At 39.4% G+C, this 13891-nt stretch overlaps 1 protein-coding gene across 1 annotated transcript in view; it reads right to left on the minus strand.

Annotated features, from left to right (window-relative positions):
* Positions 1-2595: 2595 nt before the first annotated feature.
* The window catches only part of SLC4A1AP (solute carrier family 4 member 1 adaptor protein), a 31048-nt gene continuing 19752 nt past the window's right edge, over positions 2596-13891 (minus strand). Inside the window, exons 10-14 of the mRNA XM_054476065.2 lie at positions 12312-12552; positions 9548-9634; positions 8795-8862; positions 3812-3881; positions 2596-2932 (exon numbers count right to left, since the gene is read on the minus strand). Of these exons, the coding sequence (XP_054332040.1) occupies positions 2883-2932; positions 3812-3881; positions 8795-8862; positions 9548-9634; positions 12312-12552 (516 nt within the window). The 3' untranslated portion in view covers positions 2596-2882. The remainder of the gene's footprint in view (positions 2933-3811; positions 3882-8794; positions 8863-9547; positions 9635-12311; positions 12553-13891) is intronic.

Here is a 13891-nt window from a genome sequence, read left to right on the forward strand (position 1 = left end):
ATTTGTGTATTGCCAATGCTGTCTGCACAAAGCAGTAGAGTGTTTACGACAGACTATATGGCTTGCAAAGCCTAAAATGTCTGACCCTAAACAGAAAAAGATTGTTATAGAAAAAAGTGCTCTAGAAGTTTCCCACTATGGGCTCCACATTAGAGTCACCTGGAGTACTTATAAAAGGGATCACCTCACCAGATGCGGTGGCTCACACCTGTCATCCTAGCACTTTGGGAAGCTGAGGTGGGCAGACTGCTTGAGCCCCGGAGTTTGAGACCACGTGGGCAACATAGTGAAACCTCATCTCTATAAAAAAATATAAAAATTAGCTGGGCATGGTGGCGTGTACCTGTAGTCCCAGCTATTTGAGAGGCTAAGGTGGAAGGATCGCTTGAGGACAAGAGGCAGAGGCTGCAGTGAGCCATGATAACACCACTGTATTCCAGCCTGAGTGACAGAGCAAGACTCTGCCTCAAGAAAAAAAAAAAAAGATCACCTCAGAGATTCTGATTAAATCTGTCTGAGGTGGGATCCAAGTACTGCAATTAAAAAATTTTACATTTCTCCAGGTGATTCTAGTATGTAGCCACAGTTGAGAATCACATCTAATCCTATCTCCTCTTTCACTGATGAGGAAAGTCAGGCCCAGATGTTAGGATCTATCCCCTTTTTGTAATAACAACTATTAACATCTATAAAGCCCTGTAAATTATATTCATCTACATTATCTCATTTGATCCTTAGAACAATCTGAGGTTCCAAGAGCAGGAAGCATTACTGTCCCTGCTTCACAGACTTGAGACTTGAAGAATTTAAGACATGTGCCTAGGATTCCTCAGGGTCATTGTGAGGATAGAGGGAGGAGTGGTGTGGTGTGGTGTGGGGGTGTGTGTGTGTGTGTGTGTGTGTGTGTGTGTGTGTGTGTGTGTGTGTGTGTGTCTCTAATCCCTTTGCCTTCACTTCAACCAGAGCAGATATATTTTTACTTGTTCAAGTATTGGGTCCCACAAACAATTTTGTTTGAATAGCGTTTCACCTCTGAAGATCATTGATCTAGCTCAAGACTTTTGTTCACTGTTTTAATCCAAGATGGCATAGTCATTCTGTACCCAAATTCCTGTCACTTCACTTCTTACATCATCAACCAGTTTTTCCTTGTTGGTCTATATGAAGTCCAAAATAATAGTTTCTCATAATACCAACATTCCTTTTTGAGAGATGAAGAACTTATCACTTTTAGCAGACCAGACTTCCCACATCTGTCAGGATAACTGAAGTTGCTCATTACTGCTTCCTGCCTACCTCCGTGCATACTGTGTAATCCATTTTAGGAAAGCATCAGCCTCATCCACTCTCTAGCTCAGCCACAGCATTTTTCTTCCCTGCTGCTTATGTCTGCCTCAGCCTACTCCAAATGCTCTCCACTTTGCTTCACTCTTGGGCTTTCCTTTCTATGGAAGTGAAGCACTAATGATGGGGAGGGTGAGGGGAGGAAATAAGACATCTTCCTGCATTTCTTCCTGTTCCCAGAGAAATTCTTCCTATTCCCCTCTCCACAGAGGTAAGAAGCCCCACACTGGGCAAAACACATGCAGCTTTTCATTCCATGGCCTTATTTGCACCCTTCCACAAGAGGAGGAATGACTGATTGGTCAGAGTTCTGGACATTCAGCAGGCTAAGTTTTCATCAGGACTAGTGCCTGAATGCACAAGGTGGTGCCATAGTTAACTCTGTCCTGGTAAGTCAGGGTCTATTCTCAAACCTGGTAGGAAGATTATAGTTGAAGGTTGTAGGAAGCCCCCACTGTGAACATACTTTTAGTACCAAGAATGACAGGGACACCCAGAGTCACACCTATAGCATAACCTCATATTTCAACAGTTATTTGAGGAGGCAATATCAGTGAGTTCTGCAACCCAACCACCAGAAGCACCCTATTGCTCAGGAAAAGCATAGTCCTTAAGTCTTAATAAAAGAGGCTGTGACCTTTAATCAACATAAGGTCCCACCATTAGGTCCCAGATGCAGTGGCCTGTAATCCTAGCACTTTAGGAGGCTGAGGAGAGCAGGATTGCTTGAGCCCAGGAGTTCGAGACCAGCCTGGGCAACATGACGAGACCCCATCTCTATAAATATAAAAATTAGCCAGGCACAGTGGCATGTACCTGTAGTACCAGCTACTCAGGAGGCTGAGGCAGGAGAATCACTTGAGCCTGGGAAGTTGAGACTGCAGTAAGCTGTGATCATGCCACTGCACTCACTCTGAGACCCTGTCTCAGAAAAAAAGAAAAAAAAATGAGGTTCCAGTGCTTTGGGAGGCTGAGGCAGGAGGATCACTTGAGGCCAGGAGTTCAAGACAAGCCTGGGCAACATGGCAAGACTTCATCTCTCCAAAAAATTTAAATAAAATAATTAGCCAGGTGTGGTGGTGGTACATGTCTATAGTCCCAGGTACTTGGGAGGCTGAGGTGGGAGGACTGCTTGAGCCCAGGAGTTCAAGACTACGGTGAGCTAGGATTGCACCACTGTACCCCAGCCTAGGTGACAGAATAAGACCCTGTCTCTTAAATAAAATAAAATAAAATAAAATATTAGGAACATTTTTGCCTTCTTATTTTAATAGGATCATGTCTCTCACTTTACAAATTCTCAAAACATATGGTTCCCTTTTTACATACAATATATAAACACTTTTAAACATAAATATCAAATGCATGAGAATCATATGGGCAGATAAATTTAGGAAGCCAGGAACACAGAACGAAAGGCCAGTCACCAGATCTTACAAATGACCATCTAAACTTCTCTGGCCATTCGATTTGATACATTATCCCAAATATTCCATGTCACATGGTCCACAAGGTTTTGTTTTGGGATTCTGAAGCAATCAATAGCCATACTTGTCATTAAGATGGGTTCTGCCATCTCCACTTTGACCTAGATCAGAATATAAAAAAAGAAATACATTATTTACTCTTCCAAAGTCAGGAGAGAAAAGACATCCAGATATCAGTAGGCCAAAAAGTAAAATAGACAAAAAGGTTTATTCTATGATAGAAATTTTACTTTTTGTATGAAATTTCAAAATACAGCCCTCTTTTCACTTCTACCCTAACATTTGTTAGCACAGAAAAAGCAGACATCTCTAGTAACTAAATTCTATTGGTTATTAATATATGAGAAATCTCAAGCTGTGATGAACATATGAGGAAGTAAGTATCTCATACATTGCTTTAAGGGTGTGTGTATGAGCATAAAACTGGTACAATCTCTATAGAATGCAATTTATAATATCTTTAAAATGTTTATACCTTTGATCCAGCAGGTTAACTTTTATGATTTTTTTTCTATAGATGCTCCTCTCTACTTAGCATTTTATATATAAGTATCCATAAGAAACTAACAACAATTGGTTGTCTTGGAGGAAAACAACTGAGTAGCTGAGGCACAGCCAGAATTGTTTTCCTTTCTTTTGACTTGGTAAAACCCAGATAACATTACATCTGTAGACACTTCCGTATATATTCCTAGAAGATGAGGACTTTTTCCAAAAAACATTAACTCAACATCATTCACACTTTAAAAAAAAACCAATAATTTCTTAGTATCATCAAATATCCAGGTAGTGTTCAAAATTATCTGACTGGCTAATAATTTTTTTAAACAGTTGTTTGTTTGAATAAGGATCCAAACATGGTATACAAATTATCACTACATACTCTTGTAACTTTCTTATTTTGAACCTTAAATCTATATTACCTATTCAGAAATATAAATAAATGAACCTTAGAGGAAAAAAAAGTAAAAACAATCTACCTTCAGGTGGGACCCACACACAGTAGTCTGGGTCATCTTCAGGATATTTGGAAGAAAGTGTTGGTGGAAGCTAAAAAGAAAAGATGGATTGTTTTACTCACAAGAATTTCTCTCCAGAAACCTTACAACTGCAGAAGGGAATGGGGTCCTATTGTTAGCCTCCTTAAGCAGAATAAATGTTAGCCAAGAATTTTGTATCCAGCAAAACTAAGTTTCATGAATGAAAGAGAAATAAAGTTTTTTTCAGACAAGCAAATGCTGAGGGAATTTGTTACTACCAGACCAGAACTACAAGAAATGCAAAAAGGAGTTCTAAATCTTAAAACAAAAGGTTGGCATGCACCAGAATAGAACCTCTTGAAAGCATAAAACTCACAGGGCCTATAAAACAACAATGTAATGAAGGAAGAAAAGTATCTAGGTAACAATCAACATGATGACTGTAACAGTACCTCACATCTCAATATTAACATTCAATGTAAATGGTCTAAATACTCCACTCAAAAAAAAAAAAAAAAAAATCACAGGCTGGGCGCAGTGGCTCACACCTGTAATCCCAGCACTTGGGGAGGCCCAGGTGGGTGGATCACCTGAGGTCAGGAGTTCAACACCAGTCTGGCTAACATTGCAAAACCCCATCTCTACTAAAAATACAACAATTAGCCGAGTGTGGTGGCACGTGCCTGTAGTCCCAGATACTCGGGAGGCTGAGGCAGGAGAATCACTTGAACCCAGGAGGCAGAGGTTAGAGTGAGCTGAGATCACACCACTGCACTCCAGCCTGAGCGACAGAGTGAGATTCCGTCTCAATAAATAAATAAATAAATAAATAAATAAATAAATAAATAAATCGCAAACCAAATATCTGCTGTCTTCAAGAGACTCACTTAACATGTGAGGTTTCTTATAGACTAAAGGTAAAGGAGTGGAAAAAGATATTCCATACAAATGGAAGCCAAATGCAAGCAGGAGTAGCTATTCTTATAGCAAATAAAACAGAATTTAAAGCAACAACACTAAAAAAAAGACAAAGAAGGCCATTATATAATTATAAAAGGATCAACCCAACAAGAAGATATTACAATCCTAAATATATATGCACCTAAAACTGGAGCTCCCAGATTCATAAAACAACTACTACCAGACCTAAGAAAAGAGAAAGACAGCAACACAATGATAGTGGAAGACTTCACACTCCACTGACAACAGTAAACAGATCATCAAGGCAGAAAGTCAACAAACACTGGACCTATACTACACTCCAGAACAAATCAACTAACATATTTACAGAACATCTACTCAAGAACTGCAGAATATACAATCTTCTCATCAGTGCCTGGAATATTCTCCAAGATAGACCATATGATAGACCACAAAACAAATCTCAAATTTAAAAAAATTGAAATCATATCAAGTATCTTCTCAGACCACAGTTGAATAAAACTAGAAACCAACTTGAAAAGGAACCTTCAAAACTATACAAATACATGGAAATTAAACAATCTGCTTCTAAATGATTTTTGGGTTAACAATGAAATCACTGGAAATTTAAAAATTCTTCAAAATAAATAATAGTGACACAAGTTATCAAAACCTCTGGGATACAGCAAAAGCACTGCTAAGAGGAAAAATTTATAGTGCTAAATGCCTACATCAAGAAGTCTTGAGCCAGGCATGGTGACTCATGCGTATAACCCCAGCACTTTGAAAGGCCAAGGCAGGAGGATTGCTTGAGCTCAGGAGTTCAAGACCAGCCTGGATAACATAGCAAGACCTCATCTCTATTTAAAAAAGAGAGAGAGAGAGAGAGAAAAAAAAAGTCTGAAAGATCACAAATTGACAACCTAATGTCACACCTCAAGGAACTAGAGGAACAAGAACAGACCAAATCAGGCTGGGCGCGGTGGCTCATACCTATAATCCCAGCACTTAGAGAGGCTGGGGTGGGCAGATCGCTTGAGTCCAGGAGTTCAAGACAAGCCTGGTCAACATGGTGAAATCCCGCTTCTAACAAAAGTACAAAAATTAGCTGGGCGTGGTGGCGCACACCTGTAATCCCAGCTATTCAGGAGGGCTGAGGCAGGAAAATTGCTTGAACCTGAGAGGCAGAGGTTGCAGTGAGCTGAGATCGCACCACTGCACTCCCTGGGCAACAGAATGAGACTCTGTCTCGAAAAAAAAGAGAACAGATTAAACCCAAAGCTAGCATAAAAGAAATAACAAAGATCAGAGCAGAACTAAATGAAATTGAAACAAAAGAAATTGCAAAAGATCAATAAAAAAGGTGGTTTTTGAAAAGATAAACTAAATTGATAGATCATTAGCTAGATTAGACAAGAAAAGAAGATTCTATATTAGTTCAATTAGAAATGAAAATGGAGACATTACAACCAATACCACAGAAATACAAAAAGATCCTTTGAGACTACTATGAACACTTCTATGCACACAAATTAGAACATCTAGTAGAAATGGATAAATTCCTGGAAACATACAACCCTCCTAGATTGAATCAAGAAGAAACAGAAATCCTGACCAGACCAATAAAAAGCAGTGAGATTAAAAAATATTACCACCAACAGAAAAAAAAGCCCAGGACCAGATGGATTCACAGTCAGATTCTACCAGACATTCAAGGAAGAACTGGTACCAATCCTACTGAAAGTATTCCAAAAGAATGAGAAAGAAGGAATCCTCCCTAACTCACTCTATGAAGCTAGTATCACCGTGATACAAAAACTAGGAAAGGACATAACAAAAAAAAGAAAACTAGAGACCAATATCCCTGGTGAACACAGATGCAAAAATCCTCAATGAAAGACTAGTAATCTGAATCCAGCAGCATATCAGAAAGATAATACACCCTATTCAATACACCATGATCAAGTGGGTTTCATCCCAGGGATGCTGGGTGGTTTAACATATGCAAGTCAATAAATACGATACATCACAGCAACAGAATTAAAAACAAAAACCATATGATCATCTCAATAGATGCAGAAAAAGCATTCAGTAAAAGCCAGCATCCCAGGATCATTTGAAGCTAGGAGTTTGAGACCAGCCCAGGCAACAAAACAAGACTTATTTCTACAAAAAAACCCACAAAAATTAGCCAGGCATTGTGGTGCACAACTGTAGTCCCAGCTACTTAGGAGGCTGAGGTGGGAGGACCACTTGAGCCCAAGAGGTTGAAGCTTGCAGTGAGCCATGATCACACCACTGCACTCCAGCCTGGGTGACAGAGCAAGACCCGGTCTCAAAAAATAAAAATAAAAATAAAAAATAAATGTTTTTTTGCAGCAACTTGGAGCTAGAGGCCATTATTTTAAGCAAAGTAACTTAGGAGTGGAAAACCAAATACCATATGTTCTCACTTATAAGTGGGAGCTAAGCTATGGGTATGCAAAGGCATACAGAGTGGTATGATGGACTTTGGAGACTCAGAGGGAGGAGGCTGGGAAGGGGATGAGGAATAAAAAATTGCATATTGGGTACAATGTACACCACTTGGGTGACAGGTGCACTAAAATCTCAGACTTCATCACTATATGATTCATCTATGTAACCATTTGTAACCCAAAAGCTATTTTTTAAAAATTATATATATAGGTATAATTTTAACTCTAAGAACTATTGTCCTTATGCCTGTTAGCAAACAAAAACTAACAGAGAACAGTTTCTATTAATGATCTTGACATAAGTAACCTACTTGGGGGAATATTCTCTCTCTGAACCTTTTTTCCATAAAGCATCACAAGCTGATTTTCAGCCAGTGAGTTATGTGACACTCTTTAAAAGGGGCAGTTAACACACTGCAGGTATGAGTGCTAAATGGTATAGCCCCCATAGAGGGAAATTTGGCATTTACCTTTTGGCCAAGGTTTAGAAAAGTTAACAGAGCAAGCCTGACTGCTATGCTTTGAAAACCTGTTTGCAAGGTTTGCCCTTGGCTGGCATCTGGGAATCTGGACTTTGGGAAGGTTTCTACTACCCTAACTGACAAGAATGGCTCATTGTGCCTAAACTGTTTGTACAAACAATATGATTCATGCTGAACACCTGCTTTCCTTCTGGAAGTCTGAATTTTGGTAGATGCCAGGCAGGGAATGCCTATGTGGTCAGTCCCCAGTAAAAACCCTGGGCACTGAGTCTCTAATGAGCTTCCCTAGTTAGCAACATTTCACAAGTGTTGCCACAACTTGTTCTTAGGGGAATTAAGCATGTCCTGTGTGACTCTACTGGAAGACATCCTTGGAAGCCTATGCCAGGTTTCCACCATATTTTGCCCCATGTTCCTTTTCCCTTTGCTGATGGTGCCTGGTATCCTTTTGCTGTAGTATATCATAGATGCAAGTACAATCACGCTGAGACCTGAGTCCTCTTGTGAATGACCTAACCTGTGAGTGGTCTTGGGGACCTCCTGATACAACTTAGCACTTCTGGGAGCTTACTATATCCACACAAAATTATATATATACAAGATTGTTCATTATAGTATTATTGTAATAAAAGACTAAAAACAACCCAAGTGTCCATCTGTAAGGAACTGGTTAGATAAGGTCCTCCATATGGTGAGAAACTCTCAATATACTGATACAAAATAATTTCCATGAGTGGTTTAAATAAACAAATAAATAAAACAAAAAAACAGATGTAGAATGGAGTACATTACATCCTACCTTTTGTGTAATAAAAGGAGGAAAATAAGAATATGTTATTCAAATGTCTTTATATGGCATATTAGGATATAAAGAAAGATTCATAAACTAATAAAAGAGATAGCTTGTATGTGAGCAGTTATAGGGAAAAGAGTGATAAAGACAACAGAAAATTCAAAAACAAAAATCAAAGAATCTAGATTTCCAGGAGAGGGGGATAAGGCTGCTGGGAACTCTGTTAAGTCAGTCTCCAAAGATTCACTCTTCTGGATGTGGTCCATGACAAAGGGATTCATTTTTACTCCCAGACAAGTGAAATACTTACTTTGCCTGGACCAGGTGTTTTCTTTTTCTTCAATTCACCTCTGCTTTTCTCATATTCATTCTTTGATGCTAATTTAAGAAAAAAAAAAAAAACTGGCAATAGCTATTTTCAGTATAAGTAAAATAAAAAGGCAAAATTCTTCCTAAAAGAACATTATAATTATTGAAGAAAAGACGCTCATGACAATGCAATTCTCAACAATTCCTTCTACTGCTATAAAAACTATATTAAGAGAAAATTTTTCCTGGATGAATAACCCTAGTTTTTAAATCCTAAGGCTGTTCTACAAGTTTGAATATAATCACATTATGCGAACAAGTTAAAAAAAAAATGAGGCTGATTTTACTAGTCCACAGTTTAACCATTACAGGTAAAACCAGAGTAAAGCAGTCCTTTTAACAATTTCTTTTAAGATAGTTTTGGAATCACTCCCATAATAGGTACATATTTGACTTTGGGAGATGTAAAATTGTGGAGAGCTTTGCACAGCCAGAGGGAAGCATCAAGGCATTAGGTGCTTTGTGGGGGAAGGAGAGGGAACTCCAGAAGGTGGAAGAGAAGTAAAAGAAAGGCAAATGGGATGGCACCAAATACAAACCTCTCTTATGTTCCAACTTTGTCCAGGGGCCTAGTGGCAGCATAACTAAAGGACCATTCTCTGTGCTGCCTTCAGGTCAGCTGCCAAACCCTCCCTTATGAAACCAGTCGGCCACCTGTGTGCAGAGCAGCAATGAAGGCTGCTGTACTACTTGCCTGAGGGTCCTGCACACAATGAAGTGGTTTCGCTACTGTCTTGATAATCTTTATTCTGTTCTTCCTCGCTAAGTTGAGACATGTTTTCTATAAAAAGCAATATCAAAGCATATTGTCATTATTTAATTCATGGTGGAAAGCCAAACAAACGAAAACAAAAACAAGAGAAAGAAAAGCTAAGTACATAATCATCCAGTTTTATTATCATCAGCTTCAACTAATCTTAAGGTTTTAAATAAATATGTTTCAAATGTATTACAGAAGACTGCCAATTTTCCACTTAAAACACTAGCCAACATTGCGGTAAAACTTTTTAGCAATACTTACCAAAAGCCTCAAAAATGTACATACTCCTCGGCCTAGAAATTCTACTCCCAGAACATATTTTTTTTAAAAATCAGAGATGACCACCAAAATTTATTATTATTTTAGAAACAGGGTTTTTCTCTGTTGCCCAAGCTGGAGTGCAGTGGGGCAATCATAGCTCACTGCTGCCTTGAATTCCTGGGCTACAGAGATCCTCCTGCCTCAGCCTCCAGAGTAGCTAGGACTACAGGTATGTACCACCATGCCTGGCCAATTTTTTTTTTATTTTTTATTTTTTGTAGAGATAGAGTTTCACTATCTTGCCCAGGCTGGTTTCAAACTCCTGGGCTCAAGTGATTCTCCTACTTCGGCCTCCCAAAATGTTGGGATTACAGGCGTGAGTCACCCAGCCTAGCCTCAAAATTTGTTATATATATGTTTGTAATAGCAAAAATTAAGAAATAACCTACATGTTTAACAATTGAGAGTTGACTAAATATATTATGGCATAGGCATGTGATGAACCACTATGCTCCTTCTCTGAAACCACATTTTAAAAACAATAGTTTAAGGCACAGGAAAAAAAAAACTAGGTTATAAAATAGCAATATATAAGCTGGGCATGGTGGCTCACGCCTATAATCCCAGCACTTTGGGAGGCTGAGGTGAGAGGACTGCTTGAGGCCAGGAGTTTGAGACCAGCCTGAGCAATATAGGGAGACCCTATGTCTCTATTTTCTCTACAAGCATGTGCCTTGGGAGGTCAAGGCTGCAGTGAGCCAAGATCACACCACAGTACTCCAACCTGGGTAACAGAGTAAGACTCTGTCTCAATAAAAGTAAACATTAAAGTAAAAATAAAAACAAACCACAGGATAAAAGGCCTGGGGTAATCCCGCATCACTGCAAATTTACTAATTATTTAATTTTGTTTTGTTTTGTTTTTGAGACAGAGTCTCACTCTATCACCCAGGCTGGAGTGCAGTGGCACGATCTCAATTCACTGCAACTTCTGTCTGCCAGGTTCAAGCAATTCTCCTGCCTGCTCAGAGCCCTCCCGAGTACCTGTGATTACAAGCATGCACCACCACGCCCAGCTAATTCTTTTTTGTATTTTTAGTAGAGACAGGTTCTCACCACCTTGGCCAGCCTGGTCTCAAACTCCTGACCTCAGGTGATCCGTCCGCCTTGGCCTCCCAAAGTGCTGGGATTACAGGCGTGAGCCACTGTGCCTGGCCAAATTTACTAATTATTTAATCTTATAAACCAAGTTTCAAAATCTAAGCTATTTTCATACACACATATTTACTTTGGTCTGTTAAACAAAAAAATTATAATACTTATTGCTCCCTTCCTGCTGACCTGTTTATATCCACCCTCACAATATATGGCCCAAAGACCAAGCTCATGTAAGTACCTTTTTGAAAAGGACAAATGCAGATACAGAATACTTACCTCTCACAGAGGAGGAAACAGTAACTTTTCTGTTTCCCAGACAAATGAAGGTGATTCAAGAGAAGGGCTACATACCAGGCCTGGAGTTTTTATGTAGCCAAGCCTGGTTTGTTGTGGAAGTAGACATGCATGCATTCCCATACATTCAGTGCCAATTTTTATTGTTTCTCCTCATACTCCTTATTTTCTGAGATCTTTATCTTGCTAACCAGTTTGGCCAACCAGCAGGAAAATAACCCCTGCAGTTGACAAGGGATGAAAGGATACTAAAAAGATAAACAATGATCTTTAGGGGTGGGATTGTGGGGATTTCTTTTTTTTCCTTTGGACTTTTATGTATGATCTATAGTTTCTAAAATGAACATATAACTCTTTGTAATTAGAATATATATATATATACGTTATATATAGAAAAGACAGAATTAATTGATGCATATATCTATATGAATATCAATCTATTCCGTCTTTCAACATTTTTCATCAAATATTTGCTAAGGCAGGTGGATATGTGTCAGGTTTTGTGCTAGGTTCCAAACACAAAAAAATGAATGAAGCAAGATCCTTCTTGAGAACTTTAGTCCAATGGGTACAATTATGGTTTGGCCTCTGTTTTAGGGATAGAGGAAAAAATGAGTAGGGGTTGACTTATCCGGAGACCACCTGATCAGGCCCCATCATGTACCCTATTCCGCTGCCCTCCAACTCACACAGTGGCAGCAGCTCAGGATTATTCCACAGCAGCTATGGTTTCAGATTCCATAGCCTTCAATTTTCTGTAATTCTGGAATGGATTCGAAATAACTGCCCTTAATTTGCAATGAAGACAAATAATGACTGGCGGTCAAAGGAAGAAGACCAAGAAAGTATGTTTCCTTACTACAGAGTCAGTATATCACATACAAAGTCAAATGCACAGACAAAAACTGGCCTTGCTTTTTAAAACCTATCCACAATCAATGTAACTGCCCACTGAACAACACAGGAAGGAGAAGAAAGATATTACCATGGGTTTGGGTTTCTTTAAAATGTGTGAGATCTGTGGGAGGCCTCATTTCCTGCACTGCTGCTTCTGGCTCTATCTCTGGCTGTGGCCTACTGAGGCTTCCATCCTCCAGTTTTTTCTTTTCATGCTCCTCCTTTTCTTTCTCTTCTTCCTCTTCCTCTTCCTCCTCCTCTTCTACTTCAGGCTCATCTTTCATTCTCATTAGAGTTGGAGGGAGTTCTGGACGCTTCGGGGGTAACTTCTAAGAGGGAAACAAAACCATGAACAAGTAGTTCTACTTAATGACAAGAGAAAAATCTTTGCAAGGAGGTCAGTCTAAATGTATTGAATGTTTACTCTCTTTAGGTTGATGAACTCCACAGAAGTCTGCTGGAGGTGGGACTTTGACATGAAATTTTACCCCTCTATAGACCCTAAACAAGTGACTTTATTAGTTCCTAGAGTCAAAGATTACTAAATACAAAACACTTGAAAATAGCTTGTAAGGAACTAAAATAGTTATTTCAGATGAGTGCCAGCTACAGGAATTCTGTCCTGTTATAACTCATGATATTAAAGGATCTCAACTGATTACAAAATCTTCTAAGGAATAAATCAGACAATCAGAAATAAGTCATTTGTGCTGCTTTTTCATTTTAGACTTAGAGTAATTTCAAGGAAACAAGGCATGTAAATCCATCAAACAGATCCTGAAAAGAAGGAAGACATTTCTCAAAGAATAAAGCTAAATATTCTAATCAAAGCCATTCAATAAAAGATTTATTAGAAAAGGTTGATCACAGTTATGGAATAGAGGGAAGGAACCAAAGCATATCTTGGTTCTTTTTTTTTTTTTTTGAGACACAGTCTTGCTCTGTGGCCCAGGCTGGAGTGCAGTGGTGCAATCTCAGCTCACTGCAACCTCTGCCTCCCCGGTTCAAGCGATTCTCCTGCCTCAGCCTCCTGAGTAGCTGGGGTTATAGGTGCGCAGGCCACCGTGCTCAGCTAATTTTTGTATTTTTAGTAGAGACGGAGTTTTACCATGTTGCCCAGGCTGGTCTCGACTAGTGAGCTCAAGCAATGCCCCCACCTCGGCCTCCCAAAGTGCTGGGATAACAGGTATGAGCCACCGCGCCCGGCCTATATTATCTTTTAAATATAGGACTTAGTTCTAAAATTCTCTAAGGAGGGCTTTTTAGTAAAAAGTTTTCTATTTAAAACCTAAGTCCCCACCGCAACAGATTGAAAAGCCTCCTTGTTAGGTAAACCATTACTCATTCAGAATACATAGTGAGGCCGAGGCAGGTGAATCACGAGGTCAGGAGTTCGAGACCAGTCTGCCCATGGTGAAACCCTGTCTCTACTAAAAAAAAATACAAAAAATTAGTTGGGCGTGGTGGTGGGTGCCTGTAATCCCAGCTACTCGGGAAGCTGAGGCGGGAGAATCGCTTGAACCCGGGAGGAGGAGGTTGCAGTGAGCCGAGATGGCCACTGCAATGCAGCCTGGGCAACAGTGTGAGACTGTGTCTCAAAACAAACAAAAAGAATACATAGCTAAGACTTCAGACTTCTGCCACCAGAGGGCAGTATACCCTAATTCA

This window comes from Pongo pygmaeus, chromosome 12 (genome assembly GCF_028885625.2).
Source record: "Pongo pygmaeus isolate AG05252 chromosome 12, NHGRI_mPonPyg2-v2.0_pri, whole genome shotgun sequence".
Lineage (NCBI taxonomy): Eukaryota > Metazoa > Chordata > Mammalia > Primates > Hominidae > Pongo > Pongo pygmaeus.